The sequence below is a fragment of the Phoenix dactylifera genome, chromosome 9 (genome assembly GCF_051530095.1).
Source record: "Phoenix dactylifera cultivar Ajwa chromosome 9, Ajwa_hap1_PhDact_Kaust_v1.1, whole genome shotgun sequence".
Classification (NCBI taxonomy): Eukaryota; Viridiplantae; Streptophyta; class Magnoliopsida; order Arecales; family Arecaceae; genus Phoenix; species Phoenix dactylifera.
The window spans coordinates 18,354,769-18,377,653 of record NC_143198.1 but is presented as its reverse complement, the minus strand read 5'-3'; the positions used below and the strand labels follow the sequence as shown (position 1 = coordinate 18,377,653).

At 39.0% G+C, this 22,885-nt stretch overlaps 1 protein-coding gene across 9 annotated transcripts; it reads left to right on the top strand.

Annotated features, from left to right (window-relative positions):
• Nucleotides 1-799: 799 nt before the first annotated feature.
• On the top strand, nucleotides 800-15,982 carry LOC103713533 (protein BLISTER-like). 9 transcript variants are annotated; one of them, XM_088704319.2, is made up of 16 exons: nucleotides 817-1,015; nucleotides 1,108-1,290; nucleotides 2,307-2,388; nucleotides 2,476-2,994; nucleotides 3,103-3,405; nucleotides 3,505-3,695; nucleotides 4,220-4,339; nucleotides 5,120-5,185; nucleotides 6,477-6,587; nucleotides 10,773-10,849; nucleotides 11,432-11,499; nucleotides 11,889-12,002; nucleotides 14,439-14,638; nucleotides 14,773-14,841; nucleotides 15,104-15,259; nucleotides 15,566-15,982. In XM_088704319.2, the coding sequence occupies exons 2-16, from the start codon at nucleotides 1,216-1,218 to the stop codon at nucleotides 15,644-15,646; spliced, it is 2,232 nt and encodes a 743-aa protein (XP_088560445.1). In that variant the 5' UTR covers nucleotides 817-1,015; nucleotides 1,108-1,215; the 3' UTR covers nucleotides 15,647-15,982. The 9 variants fall into 9 exon arrangements, 8 of the variants coding, with proteins under 8 accessions (XP_008798717.3, XP_089781464.1, XP_008798718.3 ...); XM_088704317.2 differs by having other exon boundaries at nucleotides 3,103-3,695; XM_089925339.1 differs by having other exon boundaries at nucleotides 817-1,290.
• Nucleotides 15,983-22,885: the final 6,903 nt, after the last annotated feature.

The window sequence follows — 22,885 nt, the reverse complement described above, 5'->3', positions numbered from 1 at the left end:
ACAGTATCCATATACACTAGATTGCTAGAACCAAAAAATACAGAGAAGAAAATAAAGGGAGTCAAATATTTTGTGCATCAAACAAACAAAGAAGAAGAAAAACATATAGACCTCTTCCCTAGAAAGAAGAAAGAAGAAAAATAAAGACACTCAAACCACCCCATAGCTTTTGCACCCGAGAAATCTCCTTCCTCGATTGGCCTTTATCTAGTAAGTTTTCAAAGAAGTACTTTCTCCACAAAAACAGATGGGGATGACCACAGTAGGGGCTTTCATCTTTGTAAACCAGGTCTATTTTCTCTATCTCATTCAATCTTTTCTCTCTCTCTCTCTCTCTCTCTCTCTCTCTCTCTCTCTGCGGGCTTGCACTGTTCTTTTTTGATTTTTTATTTTTTATTTTTTGCTAAAACGGAAATATCATACATAACGTGCATGGATAAAGTAAAAAAAATCAAAAAGCAAAACATCGTGGAGGGCATTGTTCTCCCTTCTTTCTTTGCAGACCAGAGCTTCTTTCTCTCTTATTTTGGTGGGATCTTCCCTCCAAGCCACTAACATAGTAATTTTTTTCACCAATTATCTCTCTACCATATCTTGATCTATCGATATCTTTTTGCTATGTCGTAAAATACATGCCATCTATGCAGCTTTAATGATGATGGCTCAATTGAATTATTTTTATAATGTCATGGGTGACATTGTAACTGCAAAGTGTTGCGGACTCAAATGAGTTTCAAGCCAAGGCTTAGGGACGAATTTGTCTCTTTTCGAAATCTTCAAGCAAATTTATGTCCGGTCCAGTGTCCGTGTCAGACCGAACGGAACGTCATCCCTCCTCCCGTTCCGGTCCGATCTTTGAACTCTGGAGCCGATTCCACCCACCGCAGCGGACAGAAGCAGTGAAAGAGATCTGCGACTGCGAGGGATTCTCACGCTCTTGTTAAATCCCTGCCGAAATTAGGGCTTCTTTTCCCCTCTCGCCCGAGCTCTCTGTCCTCTGCCCCTCTAAGATCTCGTCCGTTATTTCGTTCTGCGATTCGGTTATTTCGTTCTTTCGATTCGTGTATATTATCCCATTGTTTTTATAAATTTATCGCTTATTTCGAGATTCATCGCCGGGCTGCGTGGGAGCTGGAATCCTAGGTGACCTTGGGCCGGGGTTACGGCAAGCATTGGAGATTTTGGTGGATTTCGGGCGGGGCTTGGGGTTTGGGCATGGCTTCAGCACAGGTCCTGCCAAATTCTGCCGCTTCTTCACGCAAAGGCCATCTGGAAGCTGGGAAGAAACGGGTACGATATCAATCCATTTTGCGATGTGGTTTGATTTCTCTGTTTTGTTTGTGGAATCTTCTGAGATCTCTTTTCATAAATTCTCCAAAATACTCATCCTGGTTGCAAATCTTGAACCTTCTGATGATTGACAAGAAATAAATTTACTTCTTGAATTGAGGAACAGGGAGAATTTGGGGGGGGGGGGTTAAATTAGTCATTTTCGAATAACTCTTATGCTCCATCTTGATTTCTGATTCTCGAGTTTGGAGTGAGTACTTTTGGTGAACTGGTGGAAACAGCTTGAAGTGAATATTTCTTGTCTTAGAATAGCCTATGGGAATCAACCTCCAGATTAACCACTTTTTCTTTTTGTCAAAATTTTTCACGGTTCTCTTCAACTGTATGTCACACGGTTCATCATTTGCAAATAATACTGAAACTCTACGTGCCACTATCTTGTCCCTTCAGAATTACAAAGTTGTTTGTTTGATTTTGGTATATACCACTTTGACAGGAAAGGGATCTTGAAAAAGTTCAAATTTTAAATAGAGTTTATCTTTTTTGGAAAATATTGGTAAAAGTTCACCAGCGCACTATGTAATATTTAGTGAATCTGTGTCATAATATCATGGAACTCTGCTCGCTAAACACAATGATGGTGATGGAAAAAAGCTAATTTATGATATCATAGAACATACGAGGATTTGAAATAGAGTTGTAATTTTTCATTTCTCTCCTGTTTCCCAGTTCCCCTCTTGAAACTTGTAGCCACAATCAGTAATCTGGTAGCCCTTTAAATAACCACTAAAATGTTTAGGAGACATTTTGCTATCGCATGCATACAACATGCATAACATTTTCTATGAGTTGAATTGCTATTGTATGTTTTATTGTTTGTTCTTGACATCATAGATGTTAAATATTATTGTAAAGCATGCATCTTTGCTTGTATGGACATTAGGTGTATTAAGCTGATCTTAATCTTTCATAAGGAAGAACTCTGATATCTGGGATGATTGTTTTTCCTGGATCAGCTAGAGGAGTTTCGTAGGCAAAAGGCTGCTAAGAAGGCTGCATCTACTGGTCAGTTGCAGGCAGCTGATGTTGATCAATATGGTAAACACTCTCCAAATAGTGAGCATGTGATAGATGGAGTTGCATCTGGTAGAGATGATATTGTTGTTACCAATCCTTCTGGATCAGTTACAGCTCATGAAAGTGAGACAGTTAATTCTTCCCAAATCACTGGTGTTGGTTCCTCAAATGGGACATCTGCAACCTCTTCTACCTGGCTTAGTGGCGATCATACACTAAATGGTGGATCAGAACAAGAAGCTGGGAGTGATGAGGTTTCTAAATTACATGGAAGCTCAGGCTTCTCTCTGCTGGCTAATGGTTATTATGACCACTTCAGAGAGAACAATGAGCTTGCCCATACCAAATCTGAACCAACTGATGTTATTACAGCAGATCAGCTTAGTAGTTCAGATTCAGTTTATACAAAGCCAAATGTTGACGGGAACATAAACCATTCAATTTTTCATTATTCAGATAAAGCTCAATCAGGTGGAAACAGAAATTCTTCAGGAATTTATATGCATGATCCTGATGCATCCGGTGCTTATCATACGAGCACTCATCCTGTGACGTCAGAAAGTATTTCTGCACTGAACAGGTTGGGGTTTCCCAGCACTTCAGCCGATACGTCTGGAGTACGTAAAGGTATATGTAATTTTCATATTTTCCATCAAGCTGCTTAATGATGATTTTCCTTTCTTGAATTAACTTCTGATGTGGGGTTGCTGCTTTGTGCAACCGCCAAATAAACAGACTCAACTCTTGCAGTGGAGCAACCTTTTCATGGTGGCAGTATGCATCATGATAGTGCTTTGGGTATTAATAAAGGAGGGAAGATTTCTCATGCCATTAGTCATCACCTCAGTGTTGTTGGCAGTGCACCTTGGCATGCATCAGAACCATCATCTGCAGATCCTAGTTCAGCTTTTAGAAGCTCCTCTAACCAAAATCCATTTCCTTCATCTGGTTATGGAACTACTGCCGGTCGATCTCGCCCATCTTTTCTTGATTCCCTTGGTGTGCCTAGAGTAGCTTCTCTGTCTCATATGCCATATGGTGAGCTTGAGAAAGCCAATCCACCTGCTTCTTTTAATAGTCCAAAATTCGACAGTGCGGAGACTCTCTTATCATCTTCTCACCAGCTGCTGTCTGCAGAGAACAGCACTGTTGAGCAATCCTGTAACCCAAGAACTTCAGGTGTTAATATTGAGAAGAAGCCATCCCTGACTTCTGTTTCTATGAATGATGTGCAACTTTTGAATCAGGGGGCGGTGGATCATGATATGCAGAGGGACCACAATATCCCAACTGTGAAGAAAGATGAAGATTTTGCAGCATTGGAGCAGGTGATTATTTTTATATCTTTTAATTTTCTCCTCTGTATGCCTTTATATTGCGTTTTTGTTGCTATTTACAGGCTAGTACATGAACTCAGAATGAAGGAAAAAGGAGTCAGCTAACTGGTTTAGTTTCCCTTGCAGAAAAAGTGAATTATGTATTTTCCACTTGAATTCTTGTTCATTTGTTAAACACTGCATATTTACAAATAAAAGACATTAGAACAGCTGTTAAACATGATTATTAACAACAGTACACAACTAAACCTTTTTGACCTGCAAAACTGTAGATGTAGTTGATGGATGTCAAGGGTTTGAACTTACTCAAAGTAGAAATCCAATTAATTGAAAATGAGAAAACTTTGCCTGAAACCTACTTATATGACTTCTAAAACAACATTCTTACTTTAAATTTTCACTTATGTGTACTTAATTATTGTGAACTATCGCCACCATGTGATTGTTATTATCTTTACTTATTGTGAATTGTTAGGATCTTTTTCATTTCTGTCCATAGTGCTCGTCTTTTGCAGTACATTGAAGATTTGACACAAGAAAAGTTTTCTCTGCAAAGAGCTCTTGACACATCACGAGCACTAGCAGAGTCTTTGGCTGCTGAGAATTCATCTCTGACTGAGAGCTATAACCAGCAGGTGCCTTATCTGATTATGAGTTGGTCTGAAGCTGTATCCATGTATTTAAAAAGCTGAAGATTTGATTGCGTCACATTTTTTGCTAGCAGTTCTGACTTTCCTTCTCGATCTCATTTAGTACTTGTTACATGTTGCCTGAGGTGTAGTTAGTACTGTTTGACTTTTAAATGACATGCCACTTTCGTTCAGGTTTGATGTGGAATATACAATATTTGCTACATGGTATGCTCGTTGATGTACATAATGAAAGCTCATATACTCCCCCAGTGACTATAAATCTGGCAGCCTGGTTCTATTGAGTGACAATATAAGAGGCCAATAACTGCCTAAATATATTAACATCATTAGAACATCAATTATATATGGAATGAGAACAAGGTCTTACTTTTCTGGTTGGATTAGTTATGTGTAGCTTCATGGTGGGGATTTTAAGTTCGTCTTATCTGGAATAACTACTGTTATCATTCATGCAAAGGAATATCCACTGTGATAGACAAGTCTTTGTACTGCACAAGGCTATGCCGAACTACCCTCCTGTCATGATATTTATGTAGGAAGATAAATGAAAAAAAATATTGGTTTATTGGATATTGGAATCTCTATGATTTCTTAAAAAATAAAAGAGTTCTCACTCTGTTCATCCTAAGATTACACTTTTATTTCTGTTGCAGTCCATCTTTAGGTATGTAGAAATTAATAAATCAACCCTGCTGTATTTATTCCTCTATAGTTACTGTATTATTTCATATTTTACATCTAAGCTTTGATTTTTGATTTCAGGGAAAGGTTATCAGCCAGCTAAAATCTGACATGGAAAGGCTGCAGGAAGAAATTAAGGCTCAATTGGTTAGTCCTCTGTGCCCTCCCCTTGTTGGCATTGCATGTTACTATAATAGATGTGAAATATATACTATATATATGTACATATGGGAGAGAGGGTGGAGGGTCGGTTCATGGAGTGGGTATTTGTGCATGCATATTTATGTATTTATCATATATTTTGCATGTCTGTGCATGTTTATATGTTCGTACATATATATGGTATCTTTTGCATTTCAGTGTTTAAGAACTTGAGACAATACATTTCTGGAGTTTGTATTTTTTTACAATAGGGTTGGCACTTGGCAAGGTGGTTGGTTCGGGTTGGTCGTGTTTGCAAGCTCAATTCATATTTGACCTGTCTTCAAATTGTGACTGCTTGATCCATACCTGACCACAGGTCAATCACAGGGACCTGATTTGACCTGACTGACCCTTACTTTGCCTGCAATACAAATCATGCCAATCCAACTGGACACTAACTTATCTAGCTTGACTTTACCCATTTTAACCTGGTATGTCTTCACCTGGCCTGACCCATCTCAGCCGGACCTGTCTTATCCATGTCATGCTAAAATTCCCAACAAAACAGAAAAGGAAAAAGAAGACATGATTTGACTTAATTTTGTTAAAAAGTGATATATGTTACTAATTTTATTTCCACTAAAAATGAAACAGCAAATAGCAAATAAATATAAAGGATCCAAGTTAATCTGACTTGGGCGGATCAGCCTGACCCAAAAAAACTCTACCCTCGAGACCCACATTGGTGTAAACTGCAAAGCTATGTAGGGTTTGGTTGGAGCAGGCCAGTTTTTGCCACCCTACCCTGTGCTATGTTAACAGATTTTGTCTGCACTCTGCAGTTAATTCCAACTCATGCATCTGAGTTGGGTCTTTTCTAATTAGTTGAACCTCATGTTCATAGATTTCCAGTGTCTTTTTTTGTGGTTATCTGTCATGTCAATAAAGGAGCACCCCAATAGATTATACCATGACACAGATGCTCAGTTTTGCATTACATGCATTTGTTTTTCTTTTTCCTGCTAGGTGAGCAGCAGATATATGTTTTTTTTCCTATTTAAAAATGAAGAATTTCATTATGTGACAGAATGATTTATAGTGGTGGTTAATCATTTTTCAAATTTTAATTCCCTTGTCTTATGTGAACCCATTCTTCATATAAAAAAAGGATGCTGTGCTTCTTCTTCATATTCTCACTTTATATAAGGTGTATGTACGATTTTCTTGTTTTTCTATCATTCATTATCCTATTCAAGCAATTGTTATTCGCTCATTATCTTATTATATATGACAGCTGGCACTGGAGTCTGTCAAAATGGAATATGCAAATGCACAGCTAGAATGCAATGCTGTTGATGAGAGAGCAAAAATACTTGCATCTGAAGTCATTAGCTTAGAAGAGAAGGTAGTCATTTTTTCCTTTTTCCTTTTCTATATTTAGGCTAGTTCTTTGTCAATGACTTTCTACATGGAGCTTATTTAATTGATTTGAGACTTCTTAAAAGGAGACTATCTTGCGTAAACCTTGTGGAGACGACACTTAATCAATAATTGGAAGGACTTGCAGGATGTTACTGAAAGTTTTTTCATTCACCATAATGAATAATAAATTTTTGTTTTTCAATGTTGACATCTATCTTTCACGCCTTTCTTTTCTTTTCTTTTCTTTCTTCTGTTTATCTTGTGGTAATCATAGTAGCATGGTCGGCAGAACCGTTCCGAACCGTCCGGTTCTGGATGTTCCGAGTTGTACTGGCGGTGGACCGAAACGGTTCCGACAACGAAAACAAGAACCAATGATGGAGGAAGAGAAGGAGAAGGAAAAGAGGAATAGAGAGAGAGTGGGGGAGGGAGGGAGAGGGAGAGGAAGGAAGAGATTGGAAGGTGGACGCCGGCCAGTGGTGGCCGGGGAGCCGTTGTGTGGAGGAGGCGGAGGCCGGAGAGTTGCCGTGCGGAGGCGGAGGAGGGGCTCTACTTCCAGTCTCCTGTTTCGATCGAAACAAGAGCCTGGAGGGGGCCCCATTGCCGATATTCATTTAAAAATCACAAATAAAGGGGCCCCCCTCTGGGCCCCTATTTCAAATGAAACTGGGGACCGGAGGCGGAGCAGTTTGAAAGAGGAGACCGGAGGTAGAGCCCCTCCGCCTCTGCACGGCGGCTCCCTAGCCTCCGTCTTTTCCGTGCGGTTGTTTCTCGGCCTCCGCCTCCTCCACGCGGGGCCTCTTCTCTCCCGTTCTCCTCTCCTCCGCCTCTTCTACTGTGTCGATATAGGCCTAGCCCAACATGGCACGGGGCCGTCCCGGGGCCCGATACCGACACTGCAGTCCTTGCATAGTAGTTTGCTGATGTGGCTGTAAAAGATTTTAAGCATGAATGAGCCATAAGTTTGTAAGACGATCTATAGACCCAATCCCATATAAATGGAAAAGCTTCTCGGTTATGTATGTGAATCCATCTTATATATTTTCTTGTTTCTTTTATGGGTTTGCAGCTACAATACTTACACATTTTGTGTAGAATAAGATCATGAAATGTTATGGTGAGTGAATGGCCAGCAACTGTTGTTTCCTTTCCCTTTATGGGCTCTCATAAGTTACTTCTACCTTCTAGTTTATTAGGAAATATACTCATAATAAATAGCCTTTAGAACCTAGCATCCATTATAGCAAAATACAATTTAAACTTTTGTGCCCATTTGGCATCGCTTTGTTTTTTGATTTCTATTTTTGGAAATAAAATCATAGTAACCAAGATAGAAGAACAAGTTTGGAGCTATTGTTCTTATTTTCTATTTTTTAATTTTTTATTATTATTTCTAAAAAGATGAAAGTAAGAAAACCTTATTTTCAATATTTTAAAAAATAAGAAACTCATAATTTTTTTCCACCACCAACACCACCTCCATCACCACTGCAGTTGTCTCTTCTACCACCACCTCCGCCACCACAATAACCACCGCTATCGCTGCTTTCATCACACCGCTGCCATTGTTACTACCTACGACATATTGCCGATACCCCTCTCCACCATTACCATCGATGCCTCATCATTGCTACCATCATCACCACCTCCACCACCTTGCTAGCACTCTTGCCGCCGCCGCCGCCGCCGCCTCCACCTTTGCCACCTCCACTGCACACTACCACCACCATCTCCACCACACCACTGTCGCCATTACTGTAGCATCCACCATATCATTAGTGCTCCTGCCACTACCATTATTGTTGTCACCTCTGCCATACTGGTGTCCCACCACCAATGCCACTGGTTCCTCCACTGCCTCAGTCATTACTAGCATCACCTTGGCCACTATTACCATGTTTATATTTTAAAAAATAATTGTTCATTCCAAACATGTTTATATTTCTAAATTTAAAAATATAAATAGAATTTCTAATTTTCTATTTCTGAAAATAGAAAAAATGAAAGTGATGCTTAGAAAATTTGTATCCATGGCTTTCTTTAAAGTGGTGATGGGCCAAGCTTTGAAGGTGACGGACCTTTCAAGCTAATTGACAAGCCTTAAGCTCTTTTGTGTTGATGAAAGTTAGTTAGCATTCTTTTGATCCCATTTTGTTAGTTTGGTCAAAATGATTTGTTCTAAATGCCATTTGGTCAGTATACTTTTAAGCAAGGAATGCTGAACCGGCCCGTACCGGTGTTAAAAACCGGTATCGGCCCATACCGGCCGGTTCAGCCCGTACCGGTGTTAAAAATCGGTATTGCTTCGTACCGGCACGTACCGGTCGGTATCGGCCCGTACCGGCCAACTGTACTGGGCTGTAGCAGTTCCAAATTTTTTTAGGACTTTTGGATGCGTGAACCAAGCCAAACTAGTAGTATCGGCGCCCACCGGTACGTCGGTACGGTCGGTACGGCGGACCTTTTAGCATAATTTTCTATTCATATTACCTGTAATTTGAACTGTGATTTCTAAGATACTACTGCTTGACACGTCCAATGTACGTACGTGTCTGTGAAGGAAAAAATGTCAAAATGTCAAGTGTTGTCCTATGCTTGGAGCTACCATGTGAGAGTTGCATGGAAGTTTGGTAATTATTGCAATGTTGGAGCCAAAAGGAGGTTGAAGTCCTATCTTTAGGAGTTTCCATTATAATAGTAGAGATATAAGAAGCTTAACATTGAACTTCTAAACATCAATTTCAATCAAATGTATACAATCCTCCACATTGCATGAAATTTTCACTTGGGAGTTTAGGTTGTGTGGTGAAGTGACATCTCCATCCATGACAGGCTTTAGCAAATGCGAGAAAATGAATTCTTCAAGAATGAGTTAAAGAGAGAAAATTTCAGGATAGTCTCACAAAAGCTCTAGATCAAGTTGACGCATGTGCATATTGAGGAATATATTCCTTTTTTATTGCAATGCTGGAGCCAAACGGAGGTTGAAGTCCTATCTTTAGGAGTTCCCATTATAATAGTAGAGATATAAGAAGCTTAACATTGAACTTCTAAACATCAATTTCAATCAAATGTATACAATCCTCCACATTGCATGAAATTTTCACTTGGGATTTTAGGTTGTGTGGTGAAGTGACATCTCCATCCATGACAGGCTTTAGCAAATGCGAGAAAATGAATTCTTCAAGAATGAGTTAATGAAAGAAAATTTCAGGATAGTCTCACAAAAGCTCTAGATCAAGTTGACGCATGTGCATGTTGAAGAATATATTCCTTTTTTATTTTAAAGTAGGATGTGGCAAGGCATGTAAATCATCAATCCTGGTTTAATGTGAGTTTTGTATCATGAGAGGTGATTGCTAGTTTATAGGTGCTGCTTGAATATAGATGCTTGTAACATATACACAGATATCTGTTGGTTTTTCTTTTCTTAAGGTGAGATGGCATCCAATAACTTTCCATTATTATTTGTAATACTGTAGGTTTTTGTATTAGTAGTAACTGGCTATGGTAGAGCTTTAACTAAGGTCATTGCTAACATAACATCTTTTTACTTAGAAGTTTTAATAAATGCGAGTGCTCTCCTATTCTTGGTGAGGATACCAATTTTTAAATGTGATGGCTCATTCAATGTAGTTGATGGTTATTATGCCATATCAATTCCATATCTTTGTTTTTAGTTTAGCCAGTCAGAAAACCTTCCATCAACTCATCAGCCACTTGCAATTCAAACTCTGCCTTGTTATAGATTTGCGATCTTCTTATCTTTTAAAAATTCCTGTTCTTATGTACTTATTATTCAGGTTTACTAGAATTTCATTATCTGTTGAAAGAAATTCTAGCAATGTCAAAACTTAACCCTATCTTTAGAATCATAAGCTAAATCTAAACCCTTTTTGTCCACTGTAATCTGGAACTTAAACTCAGGGTTCTTAATTAGCCAATCCAAGCCTATTTTTTGGATCGGTCCAAGTAGGCGAGAGAATAGGCTGGTGAATGAGAATTCACCAACATGCTCTCTCCTTTTGATATTTGCTGGTGAATCATGGTCTGGTATGGATCAGTCTGATAGAAGAGATGTTTTCGGCATCAACAATCTAATGAAGGATGCATGCTTTGGTTGATGATCTCATTCATTTTCTTATACATTTATATATACATTTTATAGGCACTCAGATTGAGATCAAATGAGCTGAAGCTGGAAAAACAATTGGAGAATTCGAATTCTGAAATCACTTCATACAAGTAAGTTTGACATTGTTTCCGGATTGTCTCTATGTTAAATTTGTTAGTGCTGGATGCTGAATTGGAAAGGAACTGGATATGTTGCTTTGATGTGCAGTGAGTTGTGTTAAGATGGAGATGGAAACGTAAGTGTTTATAATTACATCTTATGCTGCTGTTTTCCGTAGTCCAATAAAACAAGAGTAATCTCTGCAGTAGTTAAAATTAAGCGTTAGGTTTTTACCTATATCAAGTCAATTAATGTTTAAAAATTTAAGCCCTTCTATATATTATCTCTTCAAAATTTGAAACGTTTCCTAGCTTAACTTATCATAACCATTCTCTTGAATAAACAAACTTGTTGAGTCAGGTTGATGAGAGTTTGATAGTTACCATGAGCAATGAAAAAAAATTGAAGTTCCTGAACTTGTAGAGCATATAACCATCAGTTTATGCTGGCTAGACTTTTATGGACCCTAGGAATGTATCACAGTAGGATCCAGAAAGTTGATTCCAAACAGTTGGGATAAAGTTTATCAGTTGTGGTTTGCAGTTCCATGGCTAAAATCATTAACCACTTTTTCTTCTTTCTGAATCATACAGACGTAAGGTGTCCATTTTAGAGAGGGAGCGCCAGGATTTTCAGTCTACAATTAATGCTTTGCAAGAAGGTATAATTTTCTTAGCCTGTAACTTGGTATTTTCAAATTAGATGTTACCATCACCTGTAAAATATGGCAGTTCCAGATTCTTGAGATTTCTGACAGAGTTCATTGTAGAAATAACAATTTTTTAATCTAATTGGTTGTTTTCACCCTCTACTTAAGGAGAAAAATGCTATAAACACATAATTGTTGCTAATAAATTTCCCTTCCATGCATTGTAAATTCCTTATCCTGTTTACAGAATTTTTTTTCTTTATTTTGTTTAATTTAGTGCTTTATATGTGGAAATAAGTTCTTCTGTGCATTGCATGTTGTGCATGCAATCTCATAGACGAGCACATTGCTTGTCATGAATAAACTCGCCTTTGGTTTTTGATTATATTTGTATTGCACAGAGAAGAAACTTTTGCAGTCTAAGCTACGGAAAGCAACTTCAGATGGAAAAGTCAAAGATACAACAAAAACTTCCCCTACTGGAAGAGATGCATCTACTTCTACGGAGGATTTAGGTTTGAAACTGACACATGCTAAGCTTGGTCATGAATCTCACATGCTAATCTCTGTTATTACTGAATCATGCACTTATAAGTAGGGACCGAAATTCTTATAGTAACATCTGGAAGTTAGCTTTGCACTGTGTATATCATACTTGTTTAGCAGTACCAGACATCTCATGATAAACATCTTTGATTCCATAAATAGCTGATGATTAGTGATTTTGCGAGAACAGATCTAAATATTAAGAATTTAATTTGGTTCATTTTTCTATTAACCAAATGATCAACAAATTCCAGGATCTTTGTTTAGTTTATTATGTTTGTACCATTGAATTATTTAAAGATGAAGGTTATTGGATAGTTGTTTGTCCTCTTGTTTTGAGCTTGTTTTGATCATTTAAGGATCTTAATCATCTATAAGATGATGGAATTTTACTCTTTTAGAAAATTCTGTTTGGTTGAAGAAATTAATTATTTTAGATATATGTGCTGTTGCATAGGTTTATGCATAGTAAGGTAAATAGAAGTAATATAGTAATATATTAAATATTTTTATTATATAAATATAAAAAATAATAATATTTTTCTACTAGAATTTAAAATTATCCTTCAATAATAATGGGATAATAATATGATTAGTAATATATTATAATATAATATATATCATTAATATAATATATAATATCGATATTATATATATATTGACATAATATATTGATGGTATATTGATATATCAATTTTTTTGCTAACCTGAGGGGCATTTTTGTCTTTAACTTTCAACCCAGGATCACTGCCCTAGGGTGATCTTGAATTTCCGACCTCAAGGACGGGTATCCCATCACCGAGTTGGGGGGTGATTTGAGGAGTGGAGGTGATTTAAGATCACCGCTATGTAGGATCACCGTGGTGCAACCAAACATGGTGATCTCATCACCTCCACCCACATCACCCTTGATCTTAGGATGATCACCCCATACCAAACGCCCCCTAGAGTCCTTGCATTTTTCAAGGACGATTAACTTCAAAGGGTTCTAAATTAGTTATATGTAGAATTAAGGAGGATTTCACTCACACCCCTGTTCCCTCTGCTTTCTGGTTCATTTGCTTCGTTTTTTCTTTCTACCATCACTGGATCCATGACTAAGGGGGTCATCATCTTTTGTTCACAGCCCATTGTGACTGGATCTATGGCAGAAGATCGTCTTCCTTGCAGGATCTGTTTAGGAGGAAATTCGTTTCTGTTGAATTTGAAGAGGAGGATGCCTGCCTTTGCCTATTCTGGGAGAAGGGCAATAGATCTGTGGAAGTTGATGCCCGTCGTTGCCAGATTTTAGAGGGCTGGTAGTCTTTGCTTCGACCCTCTTCCTCTTGTTGATTTTTTCTTTATTTTGTTGGTTCCAGAACTCCCTGCTCCAATGCAACCTAAATTCTAGTGTCAAGACTCATGAGAAGGAGAATTAAATGAGATAGTGGGAGAAGGAGAATTAAATGAGATAGTGACCTGGTTTGGCCCGTGGTCAGCTTGCAGTTAGACCGGTAACCTGAGACTTAGCCACAACAATGGGTCAGGCCGGGTCGGCGGGTTCAGACCACTGATTTCTTGTCCTTATTTGGGGAAAGAAGGAAAAAAGGGATGTTGGCCACCCTTTGTTGATATGGAAGTCAAATTGCTTGGAATTATAAAATATGGTCGTTCGTTACTTCTCTTGAGCATTTCGAACCTCTGTTGTTCCTCCTTTTCACTCGATGCTTTCAATGTAGAAAATTAAGATTAGAAAAAGTGTAAGCTGTTTGAAGTTGTGGTGGGGAAACCACCTTTTCATAAAGCAAAGTGTAAACTGTAAAACTATTCACATTTTGCTTTATGGGAGAATGCAGAAAGAAATATAGAAGAAATAACTGTGCAGCCGCAAGAATGGCCACACAACAACACAATGCTGCTGAAATCACCATTAACATAGATCCATGATTAGTCATGAATTGTTCATGATTAATCTGTAGAGTTCATATTTAGCAAACAGTTTATAAATAACTCCATTATTCAGTTCAAGTCTGAATGACCATTTGTATTAGAATATTCTGTGTGTGGTTTAGAAACTTTTCAATAATTTAGAGATTGTTGCGACTATAAAACCAAGAATACTTATCATGTGAAAACTATGCATCTATACTAAAAGACATAAAATTAACAAAGAACGGTTTATTATTGATTTCGATCTATGTTTTCCAGTTCATGAGATGGAATCACCTTTTTTAAGTATTCCAGTAACCACATCCATTCTAGACACTACTACAACATGGACTGCTAACAAGCTTCCTGGTTGATGCCCACTTTTTCAGTCCTAAATTGACTCAAATTGGATAAATCATTATGGGCTCCTTGCTATCATTTATACCTCTTCTATTGCTAAATAAATTCCATCATGAACTATGAAATTTCACTTCCAGGTGTTGAACATGTGAATTTGGTTGATGGGGAGAGGAGTGTTCCAGAGACAATGCTCAACAGGAGCCTAGATGCCCTTCAAGATATCAGACCGTTCATGTCTCTTCCTGAAGATGGAAGATTAAATCTTCCAGATGGATCTGGCAATATTCCAGTAGATCAGCTTAGAATGATTGACAATATCAGTTCGTTGATATCTGAGGTATGCATTTAAGTGTATCTTGATATATTTTCCAAGTGTGCAATTGTTCCCAAAATAATGTTCAAACCCCTTTTTTCCATTCACTGCTAAAATCCTTTATTTTGTCAAATTTACTGCACATTGGGTACTTGCAGCTAGCGCTGGAGAAAGAAGAGCTGGTGCGGGCTCTGAAAATAGAATCATCTAATTGTTCCAAGCTGAAGGTAATATACTTATGGTGACAATTGTTGCTGGTAATTTAAATACATTGCACTGTTATATTTATTTCAAACTAATTAACTGAGATCAGATAAATAAATCTAATGTTTAAATTTCATTCTGTTATTCTATAATCTCATATGGTATGACAGTACTAATTAATCTAGAAATTTTTATTAGGATCATTTTGTTAGTATTTGTCAATCTGAAGGTCCTTAGCATGAGTCTGAAACTGCAACTAATACTTTTTAACATCGATGGTTGAAGGACTTGAGCAAAGATCTATCGCAAAAGCTGGAGGCACAGACCCAGAGGTTAGAGCTCATGACTGCTCAACGAATGGCCAACGAGAATGTTTTGACAAAGCCTGTAGATTCCCACATTATGCATGATACAACAGAGTATGCCGATGAAGGGGATGAGGTATGATAGTCATTAGACGATGTCATGGTTAACATGCGTATCTATTTAAGTGCAGGTGTTGATATTTTTGTCACTTGCTTCTTAAGAATTGTCCTGTTTTTAGAAGACTCAACATCTACAGGAAAGCTAGTCCAGTTGCTATTAGCTGGTTTGCACAACCAGCTGCCAATTGTTTTACGACTTGTAAATTGGCAATGCTTTATCTGCAAAACACCAAGCTTTTCCATCACTTGGTGGTGTTATCCTATAAGTCTTCCGATCAGTTGTATGCTGCTAAACATTAGTCTGTTGTTTTTTCTCCTCCAGGTAGTTGAGAGGGCGTTGGCTTGGATAATGAAACTCTTCCCTGGAGGCCCAGCAAAGCGCCGCACTAACAAGCTTCTGTAACAGGGAAAAGAAGGAACTCTGTTACATATGGTGACACCGTCTTTCTTTTTTGTTTACTTTTTCTTAATATTGGTGATAGGATGGAGGTCTTTGAATCTGTATATTGCGTTGTTAAATTTAGTCATTCTTTTTTTTGATTAAAAAAAAAGGAATACTTGGTGTTTCTTCCATTAATCATGTATGGAAGTACACCCAGTGATTGGGAAGTACACACCATCATTCTTTTTGCTGAAAACTGTTTTGGGTTACCTTTGGGAGTGACAAGTGTAAGAAGGAACTGTTGTATTCATTATGTTGTATTTTCTTTCAATTTCTAAGTTGCTGTATCTGGAGACAGATCTTGGTGTCTGGCGGACTGACCCTTCGTTTGTGCTATACTCCATTGATGATGAGGATTTTACCATGCGGCAATTCCACATCTTGCAATTGCTGCGATGCTCGTCATCGAACAACCAGTGCTTATGATGCAGGTGCATGAACATCAGACAACTTGCATGCCATTTTCAGAGTATTAAATGGCCGAATTTAGAAAAGTTATCATCTCTTGACGTTTCGAGAGGAATCCTATCGCATTTCTCGTGGTGGTGTTGACGCAAACTTCAACCAACCATGGCAAGCCGAGGCAACCAAAGTCGTTCTAGCGATGAAGAACCTCGTAGAGAGCGAGATCTTCGCGACATAGAGAATGATGAGTTGCGGCGGCAAGTCCAAAATCTTACCGAAAGGTTGGCTCGTTATGAGCAAAATCCGAGTGAAGAGAAGGGCGGCACCACTGAAGAAGATCGCAACACCTTCCGTGACCAAAGTTTACGTCGTGGTAGGAGGAGCAACTCTTCTTCATCTCACCAACATCGTCATCAATTTCGATTTTCAGACATCAGGGTAGACATTCCTGAGTTTGAAGGAAAAATGCAACCCGACATCTTTCTAGATTGGCTTAACACTGTTGAGCGGATCTTTGACTACAAAGAGGTCCCCGATGAGCTTAAAGTGAAGATTGTAGCCATCAAGCTTCGAAAGCATGCATCAATATGATGGGAGCGCCTCAAGTTGCAAAGAGCAAAGGAGGGCAAAACCAAGATTCGTACTTGGGAGAAAATGAAGAAAGAGCTTCGCAAAAAGTACCTTCCCGAAAATTACCTTCAAGATGCATTTCTCACTATGTATCAATTCACTCAAGGAATGCGAACCGTGGAGGAGTACACTGAAGAGTTCGACAATCTTATGGTTCGTTGTGGTGTAGCAGAGGCCGAAGAGCAAACAATAGCTCGTTACCTTAGCGGATTGAGGCGTGACATCCATGATATGGTACACCTCCATTCTTTTATTTCTCTTAATGATGTTATTAAACTTGCTACTAAGGTGGAACGCCAACTTCAACAACGGCGAGAAAAGGGTTTAACAAATGCTCCTGGAGGCCGAAATTTCAAGCGTGAGGGCATTCCTAACCGGGGGAGTGCATCGCAATCTCATTCATCTTCTACATCTAAGCCAACCACGATGGTGAAAAAAGATGCTTCATCTTCTTCTCGGCCAACATCATCTCGACCTCAATGTTTCAAGTGTTCTGGCTATGGGCACATTGCTTTTGAGTGTCCAAATAGAAGAGTGGTTTCTCTTGCCGAAGAAGGTGATAGTGAAGAAAATGAGTCAGACTCTATATATGATGAAATTGAAGGAGACATCACATATAGTGATCATGGTGAAGCTCTTGTGGTCCGTCGAACCCTGAATTCAATACGAAGCGAAGATGATCACATGTGGCTCCGGCACAACATCTTTCATACTCGATGTACGGCTCATGGCAAAATTTGCAATGTTATTATCGATGGAGGAAGTTGCGAGAATTGCGTCTCAATGGAGATGGTGGAAAAGTTGAAACTCAAGACAAAACCTCACCACCACCCATATTCTCTTTCTTGGCTCAAGAAAAAGGAAATGAGGTAAAAATTTCCCAACGTTGCCTTGTTCAATTTTCAATTGGGAAAAATTACCGTGATGAAATATGGTGTGACGTGGTTCCTATGGATGCTTGCCATTTACTTTTGAGAAGGCCATGGTTATTTGATAGAAGGGTTGTTCATGATGGATACAAAAATACTTATGCATTCTTGACGGATGGTGTCAAAATAACCCTTGGGCCTTCAAAAATGGACAACACACCCAAACCCATTAAGGGAGAGGGAAGTACCTTTTTGTCCATGGCAGAGTTTGAAGTTGAAATTCGAGAAGCCTCCCAAGCATATGCTCTTATAGTGGTGGAATCTAATCTGGAGGACAATTTATTGCCACCCAAGATTACTTCTTTTTTGCAGGAATTCCGAGATGTGACTCCCGATGAAATTCCTTCTGGTCTTCCACCAATGAGAGAAATTCAACATTGCATTGATCTTATGCCAGGTGCAACTTTACCAAACAAGGCGGCATATAGAATGAGTCCCAAGGAGCATGAAGAATTGCAAAGACAAGTGAACGAGTTGGTGGCCAAAGGCTTGGTACGTGAAAGCATGAGTCCATGTGCGGTTCGTGCCTTACTTGTCCCCAAAAAGGATGGAACATGGCGCATGTGTATTGATAGCCGAGCTGTTAACAAGATCACCATCAAATACCATTTTCCTATCCCTCGGCTAGACGACATGTTAGATCAACTTGCCGGCGCTTGCATCTTCTCCAAGCTTGATCTTCGAAGTGGCTATCATCAAATTTGCATGAGACCGGGTGACGAATGGAAGACGGCATTCAAGACAAGAGATGGACTATATGAATGGCTTGTGATGCCATTTGGGCTCTCTAATGCACCAAGCACATTCATGCGCCTCATGAATCAAATCTTCAAGCCTTATATAGGTAAATTTGTTGTTGTTTACTTTGACGACATTTTGGTCTATAGCAGGGATCAAGAGCAACACTTGGAGCATCTTAGACAAATTTTTATGACGTTGCGAAAGGAGAAGCTCTATGTCAACCTTCGCAAATGCGACTTCTTGACCGATAGCCTAATATTTTTGGGTTATATGGTCACCGCCAACGGCATCAAAGTTGATCCTAAGAAGATTGAAACTATCTCTAGTTGGCCGGTACCTCGTACCATTCACGAGATCCGGAGCTTTCATGGGTTGGCCACATTTTATCGAAGGTTTATACGACATTTTAGTTCTATTATGGCCCCCATCACAAATTGTTTGAAAGGTGGATCCTATCAATGGACTATGGAGGCTCAAGAAAGTTTTGAGAAGCTTAAGGTATTAATGACAACGGCCTATCCTTGCCTTGCCAGATTTTGAAAAAGTTTTCGAGGTGGATTGTGATGCCTCTAATGTGGGCATTGGCGCAGTGCTTAGTCAAGAAGGACGCCCTATTGCCTTCTTTAGTGCCAAACTTGGAGATGGGCGAAAGAACTATTCAACATATGATAAAGAATTTTATGCTATTGTTGAGGCTCTTCGTCATTGGCGGCACTATCTTGTGACTAAGGAATTTGTTCTCTACTCCGATCATGAAGCCTTGCGATTCCTCTATACTCAACACAAGCTTAGTGCAAGGCATGCCAAGTGGATTGAATTTTTGCAATCTTTTACCTTCACCATCCGTCATAAAGCCGGAAGTCTCAATCAAGTTGCGGATGCTTTTAGTCGAAGACATGCTTTGTTGTCAACCTTGGAGATTAAGGTAATCGGTTTTGATTTCATCAAAGATCTCTATTCTAATGATGATTATTTTGGCGAGATTTGGGCTCGATGCAGTGATGCTCTTCATGAAGATTATTCAATTCAAGAAGGTTACTTATTTAAAGGTAACCAATTATGTATTCCTAATTGCTCTCTTCGCCAAGCAATCATCAAAGAAGCCAATAATGGAGGACTTGGAGGACACTTTGGCCGAGACAAGACTTTAATCCTTGTCAAAGAAAATTTCTTTTGGCCGAAGATGAAAAAGGATGTAGAGAGACATGTCAACTTATGTCGAACATGCCATATTGCCAAAAGCCGAGCTCAAAACACCGGCCTTTATACTCCTCTTCCTATACCTCAAGCTCCATGGGAGGATGTAAGTATTGATTTCGTTCTTGGTCTTCCTCGCACTCAACGTGGAAAGGATTCGATCATGGTGATTGTTGATCGATTCTCTAAAATGGCACATTTTGTACCTTGCGAGAAGACCTATGATGCATCTAAAATTGCTGATCTTTATTTTCGAGAGATTGTCAAACTTCATGGCATTCCAAAGACTTTCACTTCGGACCGAGATTCAAAATTTGTAGGACACTCTTCCTCCTTGCACAAGAAATTTATCTTATCTTTTCTCCCACTTTTATTGGATTGCAAATTGATCCAAGCGGTATCAGCTTATGAAATACCACTATATATGTGTGATCTCAGGACTTCGGCTGTTAAAAAGTATTGTCTTCCTCACGAGGGTGTATTAAATTCAATTCTACTGATTCTGAAGCAACGAGAGTTTAAAACTTGCTTGAGTGGTTTTTGCGTCAGGTTTAAGCATGCTACATTAAGTGATGGACGTGCAGGATTACCTTGTTATCATAGAGATTTCCTTGAACTACAGGAGGCTAACAAAGATCGAACTTTTGATATTATAACATGATGACACTGTGGATGATCTATCAGCTGCCTGTGCTCATGGTCGAGTTGCAAATAATACTTGTAATTTCTTTATCTTGTACTAGGTTCTCAACATGTCAACATCTACAGAAAATTGAGAGTCGTGTTACTGGTTTATTTTGGATTAGAATCAAACAGATTTACCGAGATGTGAAGTATTTTATTTTAATTTTAAAATCAAAATTAATTGAGACCATCATCTAATGTAGGTTGAAATCATTCAAAAAGGAGATGGGGTCAACTTTTTGATCTGACAACAGCTGGTGGTGATACTACACTGGACGACAGAACGCTTCCATTAGAAGCAGGATACTGTTAAAGGGAAGCTCGCTATTAGAATGATCTGATGGCAGAAATTTACTATCGGATTCATAAGACTCGAGAAAATAGAAAATATATGAGCAGATGATAACTGAGGATGGAAGTATGTATGTATGGAAAATATATATATACATATATAGATACAACTCTATTCGTCTCCTAATACACATGAAAAGGCCTCAAAACTTGCCAAATCTCCAATAGCATTCCAGATGTCCAATAGCAGAGGGTGAGCATCTGGGAAATGGTAACCCATCCTCAACCATCCCATAACAGTGCTTGAGTTTCCCTCCAAAAATAATATGACTGGCCCGAAGAGTCCTTGTTGCATATCTAATCCCTTCCTATGCTCCATGCAATTCAGCCAAAGGAATGATAGCGTCATAGCGAGGCAATCTCTAGCCACCAGGAGCACCAACTCTCTCTCAAGTTTATGAGTTTAGCTTGGCTAGAAGGCATAAGTTTAATTCAGATTAGTGTCGGCTCTCAAGAAATATGACAGTTATAACTAGAGAGTAATAAAATTCGCCCATCCTAATCTCATATATATACATAATACATATATATGTGTGTGTATATATATATATATATATATATATATATATATATATATATATATATATATATATATATATACTCGACTACGTCCGATCATCCACGACGACTTATTGGCTCCAGCCTGATCTCCCACGGCAATGCATTAATTCACACGATCGTGCTCAATCATAACGGTAACTCGTTTGCCCCGTCACATCACAGGTAATCCTGTACTCCTCTATAAAAGGGAAACCCCTACCTCTTAGAGAAAGGTGCGAACTCTGAAAACTTTAGGAGATAATCTCTCTCCCTCCTCACATTAGCTTCCTCTAACTTAAGCATCGGAGGGCCGACGCCGGAAACCCCGGTCACCGGCTTCTTGCAGGTCCTCCGGAGGACGCAGCCCGCCGATTGACCGCCACCTGCCACTCTTGCTGGAGCTTCTCCTTCTCAGCCAGTGGTCGCCACTAGGTCCAATTTCCAGCAACAGAATTGTTGTAAGTACAAATGCTGCAAATTGAGCCTGAATCTAACTTAACCTTCATCGGTTTCCCTCTAGTAGAGGATGTATACAAACCAAGTTATTATGTTTGTCGAAGTTTAATTCTGTCGAAAATTTATTAAATGGACCAAGGAGCCAGTAGCTTAAACGCATAAATTAGGGTAACTAGCTAAGCAATCTTTTAAGACATAGGTGAACTCAATCATCAGGCTAGCATTGCACTTACAGATGATAGCATAAAGAAAATAGAGTCAAAGAGGGGTGGTTTACCAAATAGCCGCTTCATAAACGCAAAAGCTAAGGAACAACCAATCTCCTCTCCCCATGATTCGTCCCACTCCAAAGTGCATCTTGTAAATTGGAGTAGCTAGGACGTTTTCATTTCGTAGACACATTTGTAGACTGAAGGCACAAAACATCACACTCTACTATATTTTTATGTACAGCGTTCTAATTGAGTCGCTGCTACATTCCCTCCCTCTCCCCCGGTAGAACAGAAACGGTACAAAGACGCCTGGGTTCGGTGGCTCAACTCCAATGACGTCCCAATGCGTATCAGTTCGCATGAATGGAAAAAAAAATCATAAGCAAAATCAGAGAGAGAGAGAGAGAGAGACAGTTAGGGGGAAAAGGGGATGTCCTTGTGTCACCCTAACTTTTTTTTTTGGACACCTTCTTGAAGAACTGTTTGTAATTATCTTTTCCTTCTTTTGTTAAAGGGGAAAAAGAGGATGTCCTGGTGCCCCCCAATTTTTATTACTCCAACTTCTTCCATGTTCTAGTGGCATATTTGTAGGCAGTTGAACATTGACTGCTAACACTCATGGCAATAGACAATGCTTTTATCATACAATCATGATGACTCTTTTTATTAACTTACTGTCCATTATATAGAATAATAATTTTTTTAATATTTCTAATATGAGAAACGTTAGATATCTTGAACTTGGACCAGATTGACCTCGACAATCTCGGTATAAACCGAGGAAGGTAACATCGACCCCAGCCGAGGTGCCAACTGACCGAGATGAACAGCTTCACCTCCGACCGAGGAGCCAATCGATACGTGCCGACTAGGACGGGTAGTTTTGGCAATTGACCGTCATGAGCTTTGCATCCAATGTGTGTCGAAACCGTACACCGCCCATGTCAAGATTATACTACATGCCACCACCTGACCATTGGTGCATGCTGACTCAGGTAACGACAAAACCGACTCTCTTATATAAAGAGGTAGTTCGGAAGATCTAATAACATGCA